Source organism: Pelecanus crispus, chromosome 4 (assembly GCF_030463565.1).
Source record: "Pelecanus crispus isolate bPelCri1 chromosome 4, bPelCri1.pri, whole genome shotgun sequence".
Lineage (NCBI taxonomy): Eukaryota > Metazoa > Chordata > Aves > Pelecaniformes > Pelecanidae > Pelecanus > Pelecanus crispus.
The window spans coordinates 86934706-86949837 of NC_134646.1; the positions used below are offsets into that span (position 1 = coordinate 86934706).

The 15132-nt window shown below is 49.3% G+C and overlaps 1 protein-coding gene across 1 annotated transcript in view; it reads right to left on the reverse strand.

Moving 5' to 3' along the window:
* Window positions 1–4752: 4752 nt before the first annotated feature.
* The window catches only part of ZNF638 (zinc finger protein 638), a 57999-nt gene continuing 47619 nt past the window's right edge, over window positions 4753–15132 (reverse strand). The window contains exons 21-26 of the mRNA XM_075709882.1: window positions 10900–12316; window positions 10204–10269; window positions 9111–10110; window positions 6896–6988; window positions 5893–6011; window positions 4753–5049 (exon numbers count right to left, since the gene is read on the reverse strand). Coding sequence (XP_075565997.1) covers window positions 4990–5049; window positions 5893–6011; window positions 6896–6988; window positions 9111–10110; window positions 10204–10269; window positions 10900–12316 — 2755 coding nt within the window. The 3' untranslated portion in view covers window positions 4753–4989. The remainder of the gene's footprint in view (window positions 5050–5892; window positions 6012–6895; window positions 6989–9110; window positions 10111–10203; window positions 10270–10899; window positions 12317–15132) is intronic.

Consider the following 15132-nt stretch of genomic DNA (forward strand, 5'->3'; position numbering starts at 1 on the left):
TATGGGTGAGACTCACAGGGGGAGCGCGCGCGGGAGGCAGCGGGGGGGTCCCCCAGCACCCCCATTCCTAGAACCATGGAATCGTTTGGGTTGGAAAAGCCCTTGAAGATCACCCAGTCCAACCATTAACCTGACACTGCCAAGCCCACCACTAAACCAGTTAAGGGCAGTCAGAATTTCATGTGTCCTGGCTTGGGGGCTGGATTATTTTTAATGAAAGTAAAAACTAGGAATCACTAAGGTTGGAAAGGATCTCTAAGATCATCAGCCCAACCATCAACCCAACACCCCCATGCCCACTAAACCATGTCCCCAAGTGCCACCTCTGCCCGTTTGTTGAACCCCTCCAGGGATGGGGACTCCCCCACCTCTCTGGGCAGCCTGGTCCAATGCTTGACCACCCTTTCCGTCAAGAAATTTCTCCCAATATCCAATCTAAACCTCCCCTGATGCAGCTTGAGGCCATTTCCTCTCGTCCTATCGCTGGTTCCTTGGGAGAAGTATTCCCCCACCCCTGGCTCTGTCCCCTTCGCTTCCCACGCGTCCTTTGGATATTGAGAATCCCAGAATCGTTGAGGTTAGAAAAGCCCTCTAAGATCATCCAGTCCAACCATTAACCTACACTGCCAAGCCCACACTAAACCAATCAAGGGTAGACCAGACTAAACCATGTCCCCCAGTGCCACCTCTGCCCATTCGTTGAACCCCTCCAGGGATGGGGACTCCCCCACCTCTCTGGGCAGCCTGGTCCAATGCTTGACCACCCTTTCCATGAAGAAATTTTTCCTAATATCCAACCTAAACCTAATTTAGCACGAGTCCCCACAGAAGAGCCCGCTTGCTCCATCCAGGCATCTCTCAGCTCCCCAGGAGCGTCCAGGTCCCCGTGACGTTGCACCCAGAGCCCCGCAGACCCCCGGATCTCAGCCCTACAAGGACCCGTTTCTTTTGCAAAATCCTTAAAAAATAAGCTTGGGCGCGGCGGCCGCTCGGCTGGGGCCCCGCGCGAGGCACAGGGGGAAGGAAAAACGACAACAAAAAATCCTGCAAGGGCGGAGGAAAAGCTGCTGCAAAAAGCTCCGTGGATTTTGACTTAAAGCACGGCGGCTGCAGCACGGCGGCGGCTGTGCCAAGGGGCACGCAGCACGCGGCCGCCTTTTAATTAAAATAAAGCATGAAAATAAAGCTCAATTTGCAGCAGGGCTGGGCATGGGCTGAACCGAAGCGCAGCACCGTACGTTTCGGGGAGCAACATTCAGAAATGGTGCTTGGGGGTTCTTCTTACCACGTTTTTCCTAGATTTTTTTTTTTTTCCACATCACCCTGCGGGGACAGGATGGGTTTTTTTTTTTCCTACCGAAATTCCGCGGTTAAGCGGCCCCTGCAGCTCCTGCACCTTTTCCTGCGGCCGCTGCAGCACTCACCTGGTTTTATCCCGGATGTTTGGGCGACTCAAAGGGAAAAGCCGGGCTCCAACCGGGCCCGGGGAGCCACAAGCGGAGAGGGAAGCGGATGCGGAGCAGCAACAGGATTTACCGACCGAGTCCCCATCCACGGACCGCGACATCCTCCACGGTCACGCTCCGCCCCGCAGCCCGACGGGAGATGATGCCGGATCCCATCTTCCCAGCTACGGGAAGCCCCCGGCAGCGCTGGGAGCAGGCAGGCAACTGAGCCGGCATCGGGGCTTCAGGCAGGACGAAGCCCCCGAGCCCCCGTCCTCGCCCACCCCGGGCACCCGCAGCCGCCCCAAATTCCTACGGATGGGGCGTACCTGGGCAGGCCGCTCAGGGAAATCCCACAAAAAGCCAAATTTTCTTCGCCTGCCGATGCCTCGCCCTCGGAGCGGCCTTTAACGCCAGTCCAGTCCCACTCCACGGCTCAAGGGGAGCCACGCATGGGAGCGGAGCGGGGAGCGGGGAGCAGGGAGCGGGGAGCGGAGCAGAGCAGGGAGCAGAGCAGGGAGCGGGAAGCGGGGAGCAGAGCAGGGAGCGGGAAGCGGGAAGCGGGGAGCAGAGCAGGGAGCGGGAAGCGGGGAGCAGAGCAGGGAGCGGGGAGCAGAGCAGGGAGCGGGGAGCGGGGAGCAGAGCAGGGAGCGGGGAGCAGAGCGGGGAGCGGGGAGCAGAGCGGGGAGCGGGAAGCGGGGAGCAGAGCAGGGAGCGGGAAGCGGGGAGCAGGGAGCGGAGTGGGGAGCAGGGAGCGGAGCGGGGCCCGAGCCAGCGAGGCAGAGGAGCCAAGCAGAGCAGCGGCCCCGGGGCGCTCATCTCTTCCTCAGCCCTCCGTACGCTCGGCAAAGGCCAATTTGGGCAGAAGCGGGAATGAAGAACAACATGGGTTTTATTCTCATCCTCTGCACAGATGAAGCGACAAAAGAGAAACCAGGGCAAGAAGTCGCCTTCCTGACTGCAGGCTCTGAAAACTCAGAAGCGCAGACGCATAAAGCTGCATTGTAACGGAGACAGGACTAAGGCGGCCGGGCGGCCACGGCCAGCGCTCTGGTAAACTGGGAAAAATCCGCTGCAAAGCCCCGGAGCTGCGCCGGGGAGCGGAGGATGCTGCTGGCAGCTCCCTGCGGAGCCTCCCGACTCTCCCAGCCGCGGGGCAGCTGGGCCGGATGGCCCCGCAGACGCTTTCGCGCTAAATTCCAGTTTGCGGCCCGTTATTTCGGACGGGATTTTAAAATTCTCTTCTACACCACTGGCTACTAACCCAGCAGCAGCCGGGTAACTAAGTGAAGAGTAATTAAGCAGTTAAATAACATCACACCGATCTCATCCCCACTGCTCCCTGCTTCGGGGGACGGCTCCTCCTAGCCGCGAAGGGGAGTGAGACGGACGCGCAGGAGCGCTCGCACGCAGGCGCGTTCTTGCCCGGAATCACGCTCCCTGACTTGCCAAATATTTGCTGGTCTAAATCCCCTCACGCGCATTTTTGGGACGCTTCCCTCTTCGTGCGGGGCCGGACCTGCCAGGACAGCCCAGCGCAGTGACTCATGGGCAGCAAGTTCGCCCACAGCAGCATTCTTTACCCAGGGACTGAAGCGAAAGAAGGGGGGGAGAAAAAAGAAGGGGGGGAGAAAAAAGAAGGGGGGGAGAAAAAAGAAGGGGGGGAGAAAAAAGAAGGGGGGGAGAAAAAAGAAGGGGGGGAGAAAAAAGAAGGGGGGGAGAAAAAAGAAGGGGGGGAGAAAAAAGAAGGGGGGGAGAAAAAAGGAAGCCCGACCAAAAATAACCTGCAGTTTATAAAGTTGTGTTCATGACTTCCCGAGTAACCTGCCCTGTCAGACAGCACAACTGCTCCGTCACCTACACAGAACCACTGAATAGAATCGTTAAATTTGGCAAGGATCTCCAAGATCATCAGTCCAACCGTCGACCCAACGCCACCGTGCCCGCTAAACCACGTCCCAAAGCGCCACGTCTGCATGTTATAGAATCACCGAATCGTTTGGGTTGGAAAAGCCCTTGAAGATCACCCAGTCCAACCATTAACCTGACACTGCCAAGTCCACCACTAAACCAATTAAGGGTCCAGTAATTATTAACTTCACGTTTCCTGGCTTGGTGGCTGGATTATTTTTTAACAAAAGCCAGCCAAGAAGAGAACACGAGCAGCCCAAAGCAAAACCTTCGCTTTGGAGCCTTCAGAGCAGGCTCTCTCCTCTTTACACGCACGGCACGGAGCTCAGGCAGCGGGCAGGTACTGGAAGACGTTCACCGGCCCGGTATCGCTTGAGAACTTCAGCACACGAAACACAAGCACCTCCCTCTGCACACGCCTGCTCTTGAAGAAGCAAGGTCCTACAAGTCCGAGGGACTTCATGGGATCATCCCCCAGCAAGGAACGCGTTTCACAGCAGCCACATGCAGGTGCTAAACCATACGTTCAGTTTATTTTGGCGCTTTGCGGATCAGCGGTCTGAAGACACGAGGATTTTTGCAGCGGCTACGGCACAAGTATGACTTGTAATATCCCCACCAGGTAGAACCACAAAGTCTCTTTTTCCTTGGGCATGTAGGAAGGCTTCCTTCCTCCTCCTCCTCCTCCAGGAACACAATTCAGCCAAAGTCAATTACCCAAAGCTTGCAGGAGTGGCAGAGACAACAGTGGATTTTAAAAAAAAAACAGTCTTTTAAATAAATGTAAGGTGGCCAGCTGAAAACCAAAAGCTCAAAGCGAAACCAGTCATGATCCAGACCGCGATGCACCGTCAGGAGCTGGGCAGCCAGACCCCCAGACTTAGCAATGAGCCACGTTCAAGAGCAGATTGCAAAGTTCAGCCGCGCTGCTGAGCGCTCCCCAGGCTTTGACCTAGGCACTGGAACAGAGCAGGGGAAAAACAACCCAAAATAAACAAGCAAACTCGGTCAGCAGGGAGAAAGAGCAGGGACAGTGACCTCCCCGGCTGAGCGCAGTCACGACAGGCACGTTAACGCGGGGCTGGAATAGTTTTTGCTCCCCTTGCTGGCCTCAGCTTTATCTTCCCAAGACTTCTCACGAGGCTGCGGAGGCCGTAGGAAAAAGACGGCTAAAGGGAGCGTACCAACCCGCAGGATGACTGCGATCTTCACCGTGAGGGTCGCTGCTTCGGGGCAGCGGGGAGCACACGTAGCACGCGAAACTTCACCGCCGAGAGCTCTGTAAAGCGGCGCCGGAGAGAGCGCTCTGGAATGAATTCCCTCCTCGTCTCTATCGCGATCCGGAGTTAACAAAACGCAATAAACCACACCAAACACAGTCGCCTGGTGTTAACTATACAGTAAGAACATTTATTTCATGTCAACGCTTGTAAAAGAAGTCTCTTCCGAGTCGGATGATTTGATACACAAATCAAAGCCACCATATGTTTTTCTTTTAGTCTATACCGAGCTCAAATTTACACAACATGAAGGCTTGTTTCTGAAACAAAATTACAAATTAAATCATAACAAAATACATAAAATTGACTGGACCCTAAGTTTAATTCACTGAAAGAATTCTTCTTTCCTCCGATCACCTTGAACTCCGCTCTTCCCCATCGTTATCCTCATCCTTCTGCTTGGCCATGAACTCCTGTAGAAAGAAGGGGAGCCAGTGAAAAGACACCGCTACGCTATTCCTCAGCCCGCGACAAGATCACGCTCCAAAACCAGAGCAGGTTTCATAAATGCACTGGCCAAAAGTCAGCCTGCTGACACCAATTACACCGGTAATGGGTGATCTATACCAAAAAGCACTCAAAAGTTTTGACAAACGCACAGCCACCACGTGCTGAAGCTCCCGAGTGGAAACGTGGCGAAATATTAGGTATCAGGATCTCACGTGGTGACGGGCACCCGTGTCTGGTCACGGAATATAAAAGTTATTCAATATTCACCACGGGCTGTGTATTCGTTACGCCCGCCTGACACAAATCTACGTCACTACCAATACCTTCCCAGTTTTCCACCCCTTGCACAGGAAGGGTGCCTCTTCCCCCGGCTGGGTACGCGCCGTGTCCCTGCCGAGGGCTGGGAGCAGTTTTGACCCCAAACTTCAGTTTTCTGGTTGCCAAAGCGACCTTTTGGTCATTTTATGTCTGCGAGGTATTTTAGCTAGCCTGCAGTTTCAGCAAGCCGGGAAATCTTGACAAAACCACGCTTTCGAACATTAACGCTGCATAGTTTTTGAAAATCACTTCTTAAAAACGAAGGGAAGACAAGAGCCATCCCCACGCCTTCCTAGGCGAGGAAGGCTTTATAGGTGACGAGCCTGAGTAATTTAACGATACCCGTGTCCGAGTTTAAAACTAAAACCCCTTGAAGTATTAATATGAGCTCCCTGTGCCACTAGGAACTTACTGGCACTTGTTAAAGCAGACATTTTTAAAACGATATTCTTTTCACCCCTGTGCGTTTGGAGAAGCTTCAGCATTACCTCCATGTTTTGCTGATGAAGCGGTGTCTTGCAGTGATTTTTCACAGACGTTTCATCTGCGTAGAAGAGCGAGCAGATCTGACAGAAAAAGCCTGCCTTTGGAACTAGGTAATCCAGATCTGAAGAGACAGCACACACCATTAACGTTAACAAAACACAGCTCTAAAACATCCCATTAACAAAACACAGTTTGAAAATGAAAAAATGTTTTTAAAAAAAAATCAGATTCCTTTAGCTAAATCTGTTCGATTTGCTATTACTGGAAGGAAATCAGTTACTTTTTTACAGCATTCAAAAAATTAGGCTTCTAATCCGAGTTGGTCACCTGCCCTACTTCCAATGAACAGGAACAGGACAACTCAGCTTCTGGATGTGAAGCTCACTGCAGCTACCTCAGCGTCTTCTGGCCTTAAAAGTATTTTATATACAACTCATTTGCCAAGTGTAACCTCTGCCCTGCAGTGCATTAGGCAAGCATCTTCTGTCACGGATTTTTCCATTACACAAGCCATCAGGCAAGGATCCATATTCTCCCAGCAACTTCTTTTACAGTTCAAGTGTTATCAGTGCTTTTATATAAAAGTATTTTAGATGAGGGTCTTAGAATATATATATACACACACACTTTTAAAACCATGTAAGCAGTTCCCTCGCTTCTATACATTGAGAGAAAGTCGGTAATAAAACTCGTAACAGGATGAGAACAGTAGGTAGATATTACACTGCACTGTGCTCATTAGAAATAAATTAGCCTGTATTTGTAAATTAAATTTTAGGAAAAACAAAAAAGAACTTTCAACTTTGCTGCTGCTATTAAGCCAACAGCAGAAACTTGTTAAAACATGCATTTGTAGGAGCCAAGATAAAAAAACCACAAATTATGGGCCGTGACTTCGAAGTTAAATGCGGTAACGAGGCATAGGAGGCATTTTCGAATGGGCAGGAAAGCCGTCTTCCGGCAAGAAAAGTACGGAGCGTTTGGGGCGAGCTTCTTTGGGTTTACCTTTCGGAGTACTCTGCGTCTTCGATGCATCTGAAGAAGCCGTTTTCTTCCGCTTAGGCTCTGGTTCTTTATCTCCTGATCCCAGCTGATCTGCTGGAGGCCATAAATGCAGGTTAAACAGAGGCACCCACTAGTTCAAAGGTATTCTGTATCTAGGTGTCATGGCTCGTCGCTGCTTGAAACAAACACCGCCTGCATGGTCCTTACTGGTTTCTACGCTATCCGCTTCGGTCTTCCCATAGAGCGATTTTTGGGAACTCCTGACATCAATCCCGGGGACAAGGCTTCCAAATACAGCCCCGGTGCTGCGGCGAATGGCTCCAAAAGCGCTCCCGACCACACGGCGCTCTTCACAGAAGCACCGCCGCCGCTCCCAGCCGCCCTCCGCTACAGCTCTCACCAGCGGCTCCAAACCAACTCTGCGATTACGATCACAAAAATCTCAACTTCTTTACACCGCAAGCTACCAAGCTTTCTTCAACTAATCTAGCTCGAGGTCCAACAGCAGTATTTCAGCTTCACTACAGAACTGGTCAAAGCCTACCGAGTGTGTTATCAGATTAACCAGCTCTAAGGAAAGATCAAAATCAACATTTTAAGATTTTTCTGGAGACAAGGAGTTTGACAGTCTCCTCTATTACAAGATAAGCAAGGTGTCTGTTTTTTAGACTATCAAAGCAGTCCGACTGGCCGGTGAAGAATCACGCATCAAAAATACCCATTTTCTTTCTAATTCTACATTCAAATAACCTAGATACCAGTACGTCCTAAACAAGGTTAACGCAATAAATCCTCTCCCTTGATAACAAAACCGAGGGAGCCGTCGAAGGAACGCACCAGACAGCGTCACTCTCGCATCCCCTGGATGTTTCAGCAGGCTGCCAGGATCTCGCCGCATCATCGGCGGCCAAGTTTCACATTTGCCATGTGCAGTCTGACTGTCGTCCTTTGAACTGCTGGCCTGAGGCCACCGATAAACTCTTTCCTATTTTGCTGCTGGAATCAGATTTTAAGACTTGAGTAATACGGCTTTACTTCCTTTAACCTCTCCTTCCCAGTTCTCTTGTTCCACTTCTCAAACTCGGGAGGAACCAACCGGTCCTTTCCTAAGCCTACTTCTTTTGCCAGAGGTTTTTACTATACAGAGAGGAACTCACATCACTTATTTACTGTCTATCAAATACATTTATTATAATTTGTTGCTACCGGTTAGATCAGAAATCAACTCAAGGGCTTAGATATTTTACGAGGTCTTTTTACAGCTAACTTGCTAATAGAACATAGAAAATATTTTGCATTTTCAGTAAACGCTTTTGTTAATCATGGGGAAGCTTATGTTCTAGGACATTAACAAGATTAAAACAATATATGACACTTAAATATTTTTGGCTGCGTACAGAGTCAACTAATCCCTTTCCTAATGTTTATAGAAACTGAAGTTTAAAACGCTCTGTCTTAAGCAAGGTATCTGCTGCTTCCGCAGCTCCTCCGTATCTGCGCTGCTCGGGTTGCCTCTGCAGTGACGCAAGGCGAGAGCAAAGCTTTTCCAAACCATCAGAACAAAAGGTGCTGTGTCAGTGCCCAGCTACATCAGCAGAGCAGAGAGAAAACTCGGGACTAGCGGGCTGCCTCACGTCGAGCCTTCACCCACGCTTTGGCCAAAACTCTTCTTGCGTGTCGGTTATGCACAGCTCTCCCTACTTCTGCGTTCAGACTTCCTTAACCCTTGCTAATTCCACGCTACAGATGTTCTATGTTTTCTCCTCTAGATCCAGCTTGGAAGCTGTTACGTCTTTGTATCTGTGTGTCTATTTCCTTTGACTCACCTTAATAAAGCTCGGCCCTGTAACTGCAGACTATAAATAATCTGTGTTAGGGAGTTTACCAGGCCTTGCATTAAAAGCGAGAAAAGAAGCTATTCTCCCTGATTTTAGTCATCGTAGACACCAAATGGACACTTCAAATCAACATGCAGCTTAATTTTACATCAAAAGGAAGATGCATTGTAAAATGCCTTAATAAAATATCCCACCTCCAGGCCATTGTTCACGCTCAGTCTCCGTTTTTTCCCCCCAGCACCTCTTTCATTAACTTTGTCAAATATTTCGGGGTTTTCGGTTTCTTCTATTTGCTACAAGGATCTCTTTGTGCGTGGTACCCATTACAAGCATCTTATTTTCTATTTCCCCTCTAGGAACTATGAGAGGTTCCTTACCTTTTGACTTTGGTATCGCAATAATTTCTTCTTCTGGACTCATATCTCCTAGAATTTCCATTTCTTCTGGTCCTGCGACAGCAACAATATCCTCCTCTTCTGGTCCTGCAATGGCAGCAATTTCTTCTTCTTCTGGTCCTGCAACGGCAACAATATCTTCATCGTCTTCATCCTCGTTCGGATTTTTCCCTGGGAAAGCATTTTCTTCTTCCTCATCCTCCTCTCCAACTTCGTCTACTGTAACAAAGTTTAGTTCCTCTTTTAGACGATCAAAATCAGCCAGAAAATCATCTTCGTCCTCGTTAACTTCATCCAAAGTCACGAGAGGGTTATCTTCGTTGTCCTCTTGTATTTCATCGACTGTCACTAGAGCACTGGGATCATCAGGCACCTGAGAGGAAGCACAGTCTCCAGTATCCTCAGCAGTCGCTTTATCATCCTCCTTCTGTTTCAGCACCTCCTCAATATTCAAGTCCGTAGGCTCGTTCAGGGGCAGCTCTTCTACTTCACCAATTTCATCTACGGTTACCAAGGGTTCGGCTTTCAAATCCTGCTCCTCAAAATCTGCCCTAGGGATGTCTTTATGAGAACTAAGGTCCTCTTGTTCAGATATCTCATCCAAAGTAACAAGCGACTGCGGATCCTTTACTGCTTCTGACATAAGTTCTTCCTCTTCCATCACTTCATCCACTACAACCAGCCCCTGCGGGTCACTGAGCGCTTCTAGAGTAGCGACTCCCATTAGCGGTGCGGTCGCATCCTCCTCTTCACCGATTTCATCCAAAGTGACAAACGAGAGTTCGCTTTCAGCAATGCGTGCTATGGAGCTTTTCCCTTTCCTTCTCTTAGAACTGGGCTCGGAAGAGGAGTTGTTTTTAGCACTGTCTTTTCTCTTCCCCCGCGGTGGATTTCGCCGTGTTTTAACGGGAGACTCGACTTCCTCTACGACCTCATCCACAGTAACAAATTCATCCAGGTTAAATGGAAACAACTCTTCTTCCTGGGAAGTGTAAAAACGTGAATATAACAAAGCTGAACATTCACCCAGTGACACCAACGCCGCCGTTAAGTTCATTTACGGTTACGTCCTCACCTCCTTTGGTTTTGCACTGCTGCTAGGGCCACTTTTTGAAGTTTTAGTATTGCCACCAACAGAAGCCTGCAAAATTAGACAAAAGTTCACATGAAATCAGTTAAGCCAACGAACCTGTCCACAAAAGAGAAAATCATTTTTAAAAAAGCAGCTATTTTTTTTCCCTTAGCAAACTTTTAAGTTGTCCAGATTGCTGCTTCTGATCACATGCTTGGCAAATACAGAACTAAGCCAACCGTCAGTGGTAGAGTCCAGGCATACAGTCTCTAGCAACAAGTCACAGGTAATACCTTGCTTAGCAGCCTCTTTTCAGTAACCAGTGTCTGCGCAGGACTTGACAAAGCAAATATCAGCTCACAAAAGGACAGAAAGCTTATTAATTCCCATTCAGAACTAATCCAAGAACATAAAGTTGTGACACTCAATAAAGACTCGCTTCAAAAAATACCTTCCTGCCATTTTTTCCAAGTAGCATTTTCAAACCAGTTACGTACTTGCGTTGCACACGCTGCATCTAAAAGCAACTGGTTGCCCGCCATCTCGCTATTCCAACTTGTCTGTTGGCCCAAACCAGCTGAGTGATTTACGGAAAAGGGAAGGGGAACATAATCTCATTGTCCCATACTCAACATCTGAGAGAAGCATGGAGTTAGTTACTGATCAGGCACACTGAACCGGCCTTCCTGCCCTCCTCACCTTATTGCTGCTGTTGTCTTTCTTCATGCTGGATGATCTACTCTCTCCCTCTTGAGACTGTTTTGAACTAGCCCTAGATTCCACTCGTGAGTCCTTCTCTTGCTGAGATGAATTCCTCCCATTGCCTCCCTTTCCATCAACAAGAGAACTTCTGCTCACTTTACATTTGCCGCCGCCATCTCCCAGGCTCGATCGGCTGCTACCAGGTCGTGGATGACCCTCTTCTTTTGACGCGATTTTCTTCTCCACCGCTGCTTGGCCTCGGGTCTCGGGCTTCGAGGGAGCTTTCTGCTCCCCTCCTTTACACAGGGAAGGCTCATTGCTCCGCACTGGAAGCCGTGACTTTGATATATCCAGAAGAGACACCACGGCCTTTAAAATCGTTTTACCAACAGAGGAAGATTCCTTGACAGATAGAGAGGAGTTTAACGTAACTGCTTTGAGGGTTTCATCGGGTTTTGCCGGTCCCGTTCCTTTATTTTGACGGGCTTTGATTAAACTTCCCTCGTTGTTCTCATTGACAGCATTTGCAGCATTTTCCATAGCAGCCCCAACCTTGGTCGCAGGTTTTTCAAGTTTCTTCTCTGTCTCTGCCCCGGTCTTGACCAAAAGCTTGTCAGGGTTCTCCACCACAGCTCTTCCGACTTTGAGCGCAGACTCTTCTGGTTTCACCTCTGCGTCTGCTCCAGCTACATCCAGTTTCTTCTCCACGGCCGCCCCAGTTTTAAGTACAGGTTTCTTCTCTGTTATTGGAGTTACAGACGTTTTATGTTCTGTTTTCACAGCATCAGAAACAGTATTTTTTTCAGGAGCATCCAACTTGTTTGTCTGTCTGACAACAGATGACACGGTCTCCACAGAAGCTGCATCAGAACGAGGGAGCACCGCTTCGGGGACGGCCCCTCTCGTATCCCCCGCTGCTGGCTTCGCAGCACGATCTGACGGCGCATCTTCAGCCTTGCCCGCATCGGACAATTCTTCTGGGCGCTCAACGGCAGGAGCAGGCAACTCTTCATCTTTAACTTCCTTCTCTGGTGCAGATACAACCGCAGATTCGAACAACGCTGGTTTGGCATTACCTTTAACTGCCTCTTCTTTCTCCACGCTGGAAGGCGGCGGCAGCATCTCTTCTGACTTCGCTTCAGATGATTCGGTAGCAGCGGGTTTGACAGGTGCCACAGGAGCTTCAACTCCAGCGCCCGCTTTCTCCACAGACGTTTCTGCCAGTCTCTGAGCAGACTCCCTTACTGCTCTTTCAAGATGGGACTCAGAGGGCTCTATCTGTACTGCTGACATCTCGTCTTTGACATTAGAGACGGAAACGGGTCCTTTCTTTGCCACACTAGGCTCTACTGGAGGATTAGCAGCTGCTGTTTGCACCACTCCTGATCCCTCTGGATATTTTTTCAAGCCAGAGCTAAATGCATTTAAAAAAAACAGAAGAAATCAAACTATGTTGAGAATTCTACAGTTACCAGAAACCTCTTGACGCCAATGGTGGGGGATTTCCTGATGCATTAGTGCTTAGCATTTGGAAATCTAGCCTATCAGCGTTAAAATGGTTAAAAATATTGAGGCGAATAGCTGATTAGTTTTATGCTTCTGTTTAATCCACCTCAGTACCGCAAGCCTCTTACACTTCGAATTACATTACTTGTAGTCAGACCTCTCAAGGTAGCACTCACTACAGATGTGCCCCGTGACCTCAGCGCTGGCGTGAACTCCTAAAATTTAGATCCCCTGATGCGAGGCAGACTGTGAAAGCGCATACACAGCGAAAATAAAACTTCAGTCTCCCTGTATAAAGGAATTACCAGAGTTTTGGTTTGTGTGAAGACAGCAGACTCTGCAGTCACCAACCTAGAGAGCTCTTCCAGTAGCTAGGAGGCTGAAGTTTGTGAATATTTTTTTTTGGTTTTGGTTCAGGTTTGGGGGAAGGGAGGGGTCACTTTGGTTTTAAACTGCATTGACCTCGCCCAATAGCAGGGAACACGATACGTGCACAGAGGCTCCTTTCGGCCAGGCTCTGTTTTCACTGCATAATCCCACTGTCAGCTCCCAGGATAACAAAGCCCAAGATGACAATGCAGAGGATAGCGCTTTTCAGAGAACCGCAGTTAAAGTGCATTATGCTTCTCTGAAAGAAAGAATCCTCCGTAGATGATCTTGGGAGACACTGAAATTAGAGATGACTCTGCCCCTTTCCCCGCAAAGCTCGAGAAAACGAGCATCCCAACACCTCATGCATCTCTAGATGGGAAGGTGCCGAAATACCAATGCTGACAATCTCGCTAAGTGCTGAAACAAACACAGAAGCAGCAAACACACGTAATTAATCAGCGGTTATGCACGATGGAGCAGCCTGCGCTATGGTTTCTCAGAACCTAGGCGTATGAATAAAGGGTGCACGTTTGTATAAACCCTCATGAAAGTAAAAAAAAAGAGCAGAGCAGCTCTTTTGGTACTACTCCCAGCGTGATGTCAGCAAGAAACTGGAAGGCTAGATCAAATGGAACTCAGCGCTGACGGAAATGTTAAGTCTTGAAGTGGCCAGATGCGAGGGTTAACAAGACGAAGACACAATACATGGAGCCAGCAGAAAGATGGAAACGGGCACACTCAGTTAACAACTGTGCTACGCAAGCACGACAAAAACACCGATCTCGAAGGTTTCCTCCAGACCCGAGGGCACTGTCCTCTGCTGCTACAAAAGGCGAGAGGAGAGAGAAGAAGGGATAGGAATTCTGCTTCCAAGTCTTTCGCGCCGCCCATCTAAAATCGGCACAGATGTAGCACATCATGACCGCACCGCGGACGGACGCTTGCGGCACGCTACAAGGGCGCTCCCGCCCTAGCAAAGCGGCAGGGCCGCAGCGTTTCGTGGCTTGGCAGGCAGCCCTCGCGCTCCCCGCCATGCCCCGCAAAATCCTGGGAATCTCCTTCAGAGCCCGAGCGGCTCAACTCACAGTAACTGCAGTCTTATGAAAGAAAAGCAACCTTGCTCATTCCGGCATCACGCTCATCTCGAGCGGGCTTCTCTAGACCTGTAATCAATTTAAATTTGTTACTTGTAAATGTTTCGGGGTACGTGCGCCTCACGAGTGACTAAGCAGTCAGGGCTGATCTGCTTTTTATGCCCCAGTATCGGTTTACTCAGTCACAACACAGAAGATATTTCGACATCGATGAAGCATTGTTTGTGTTCCAAAAGCAAAAAAAAAGATTTCAGTTAATTTTCTCTTCTGTTTCAGCATCCTACAGACTACTGAGATTTATGTCTCACGTGTCTGTGTAGCAAAACACTACCCGGGTAATTCAGAGCCCAGAAGTGCAGCTCTGAAAGCCCAGCCTTGTCACTGATGCGTAGAAAACTTAATTAAATACAAGCTCTAATGCCTTGCTAAACTGCACCCCACAGCCTCTGTTTATACGATTTGCAGGGAATGGAAAAATGTCAGTGAACGCTGGAACCACAGACTAACCACACAGCTTACGGCGAGCAGCACACATGTATTATCCTCTACATAATTCAAATGAGATATTGGTCTCCGAATCCTTGGGACTTCATGCCTCCTTTCACGCCAACACCCACTCTGTGCCTTTCGCAAAGGCCCAGTGGTCTCCGAAATACAGCGATAGATTCAAACCGGACGGTGAAGCAGTGGAAGGAGAGCTCTGCGGAGGCAGCAATGTGCAGAGATAAAGATGAGTGAGCCTGGTGAAGCATCAAGGTGCTTGAATTAACACTTAAAAGACCTGTTAGGCATTGGGAAAGAAAGAGCACGTAGACCTGCGAGACAGATTTCCTGCACAGAGGTAGCATAAAGGGTGAAACCAACACTACCTGGTGCTCAGTTTCTGCACGAGCTGCCATAGGCAGGCATCACTGCCCAAATTAGCGAGGGAAAGGCTCGGAGAGTTCAGTCCTAGGAATGCCAGCACGGAGGCTGCATCACAACGGAGACACAACCTGCTTCCTACGCGCTCAGGATTAAAAGGAGCGGTAGAACAGTCCTCGATTCTTAACCTGGCCAAGAAAAGTTTCAGCCAGTTTGGCTGAAGGGAATAAATCCCACCAAAACGCGTCAGCATCCTTGAAAAGAGCAGAGGCATTCACATAAGCACGTCGGTCACCTCAGCTGCAAGGTTAGATGAACTACCTACTCGGGCTGGACAACAACCGAGCTTCCAGAACCATTCCAGAGTTTTTTTTCCAAGATGACCGAGAGGGCA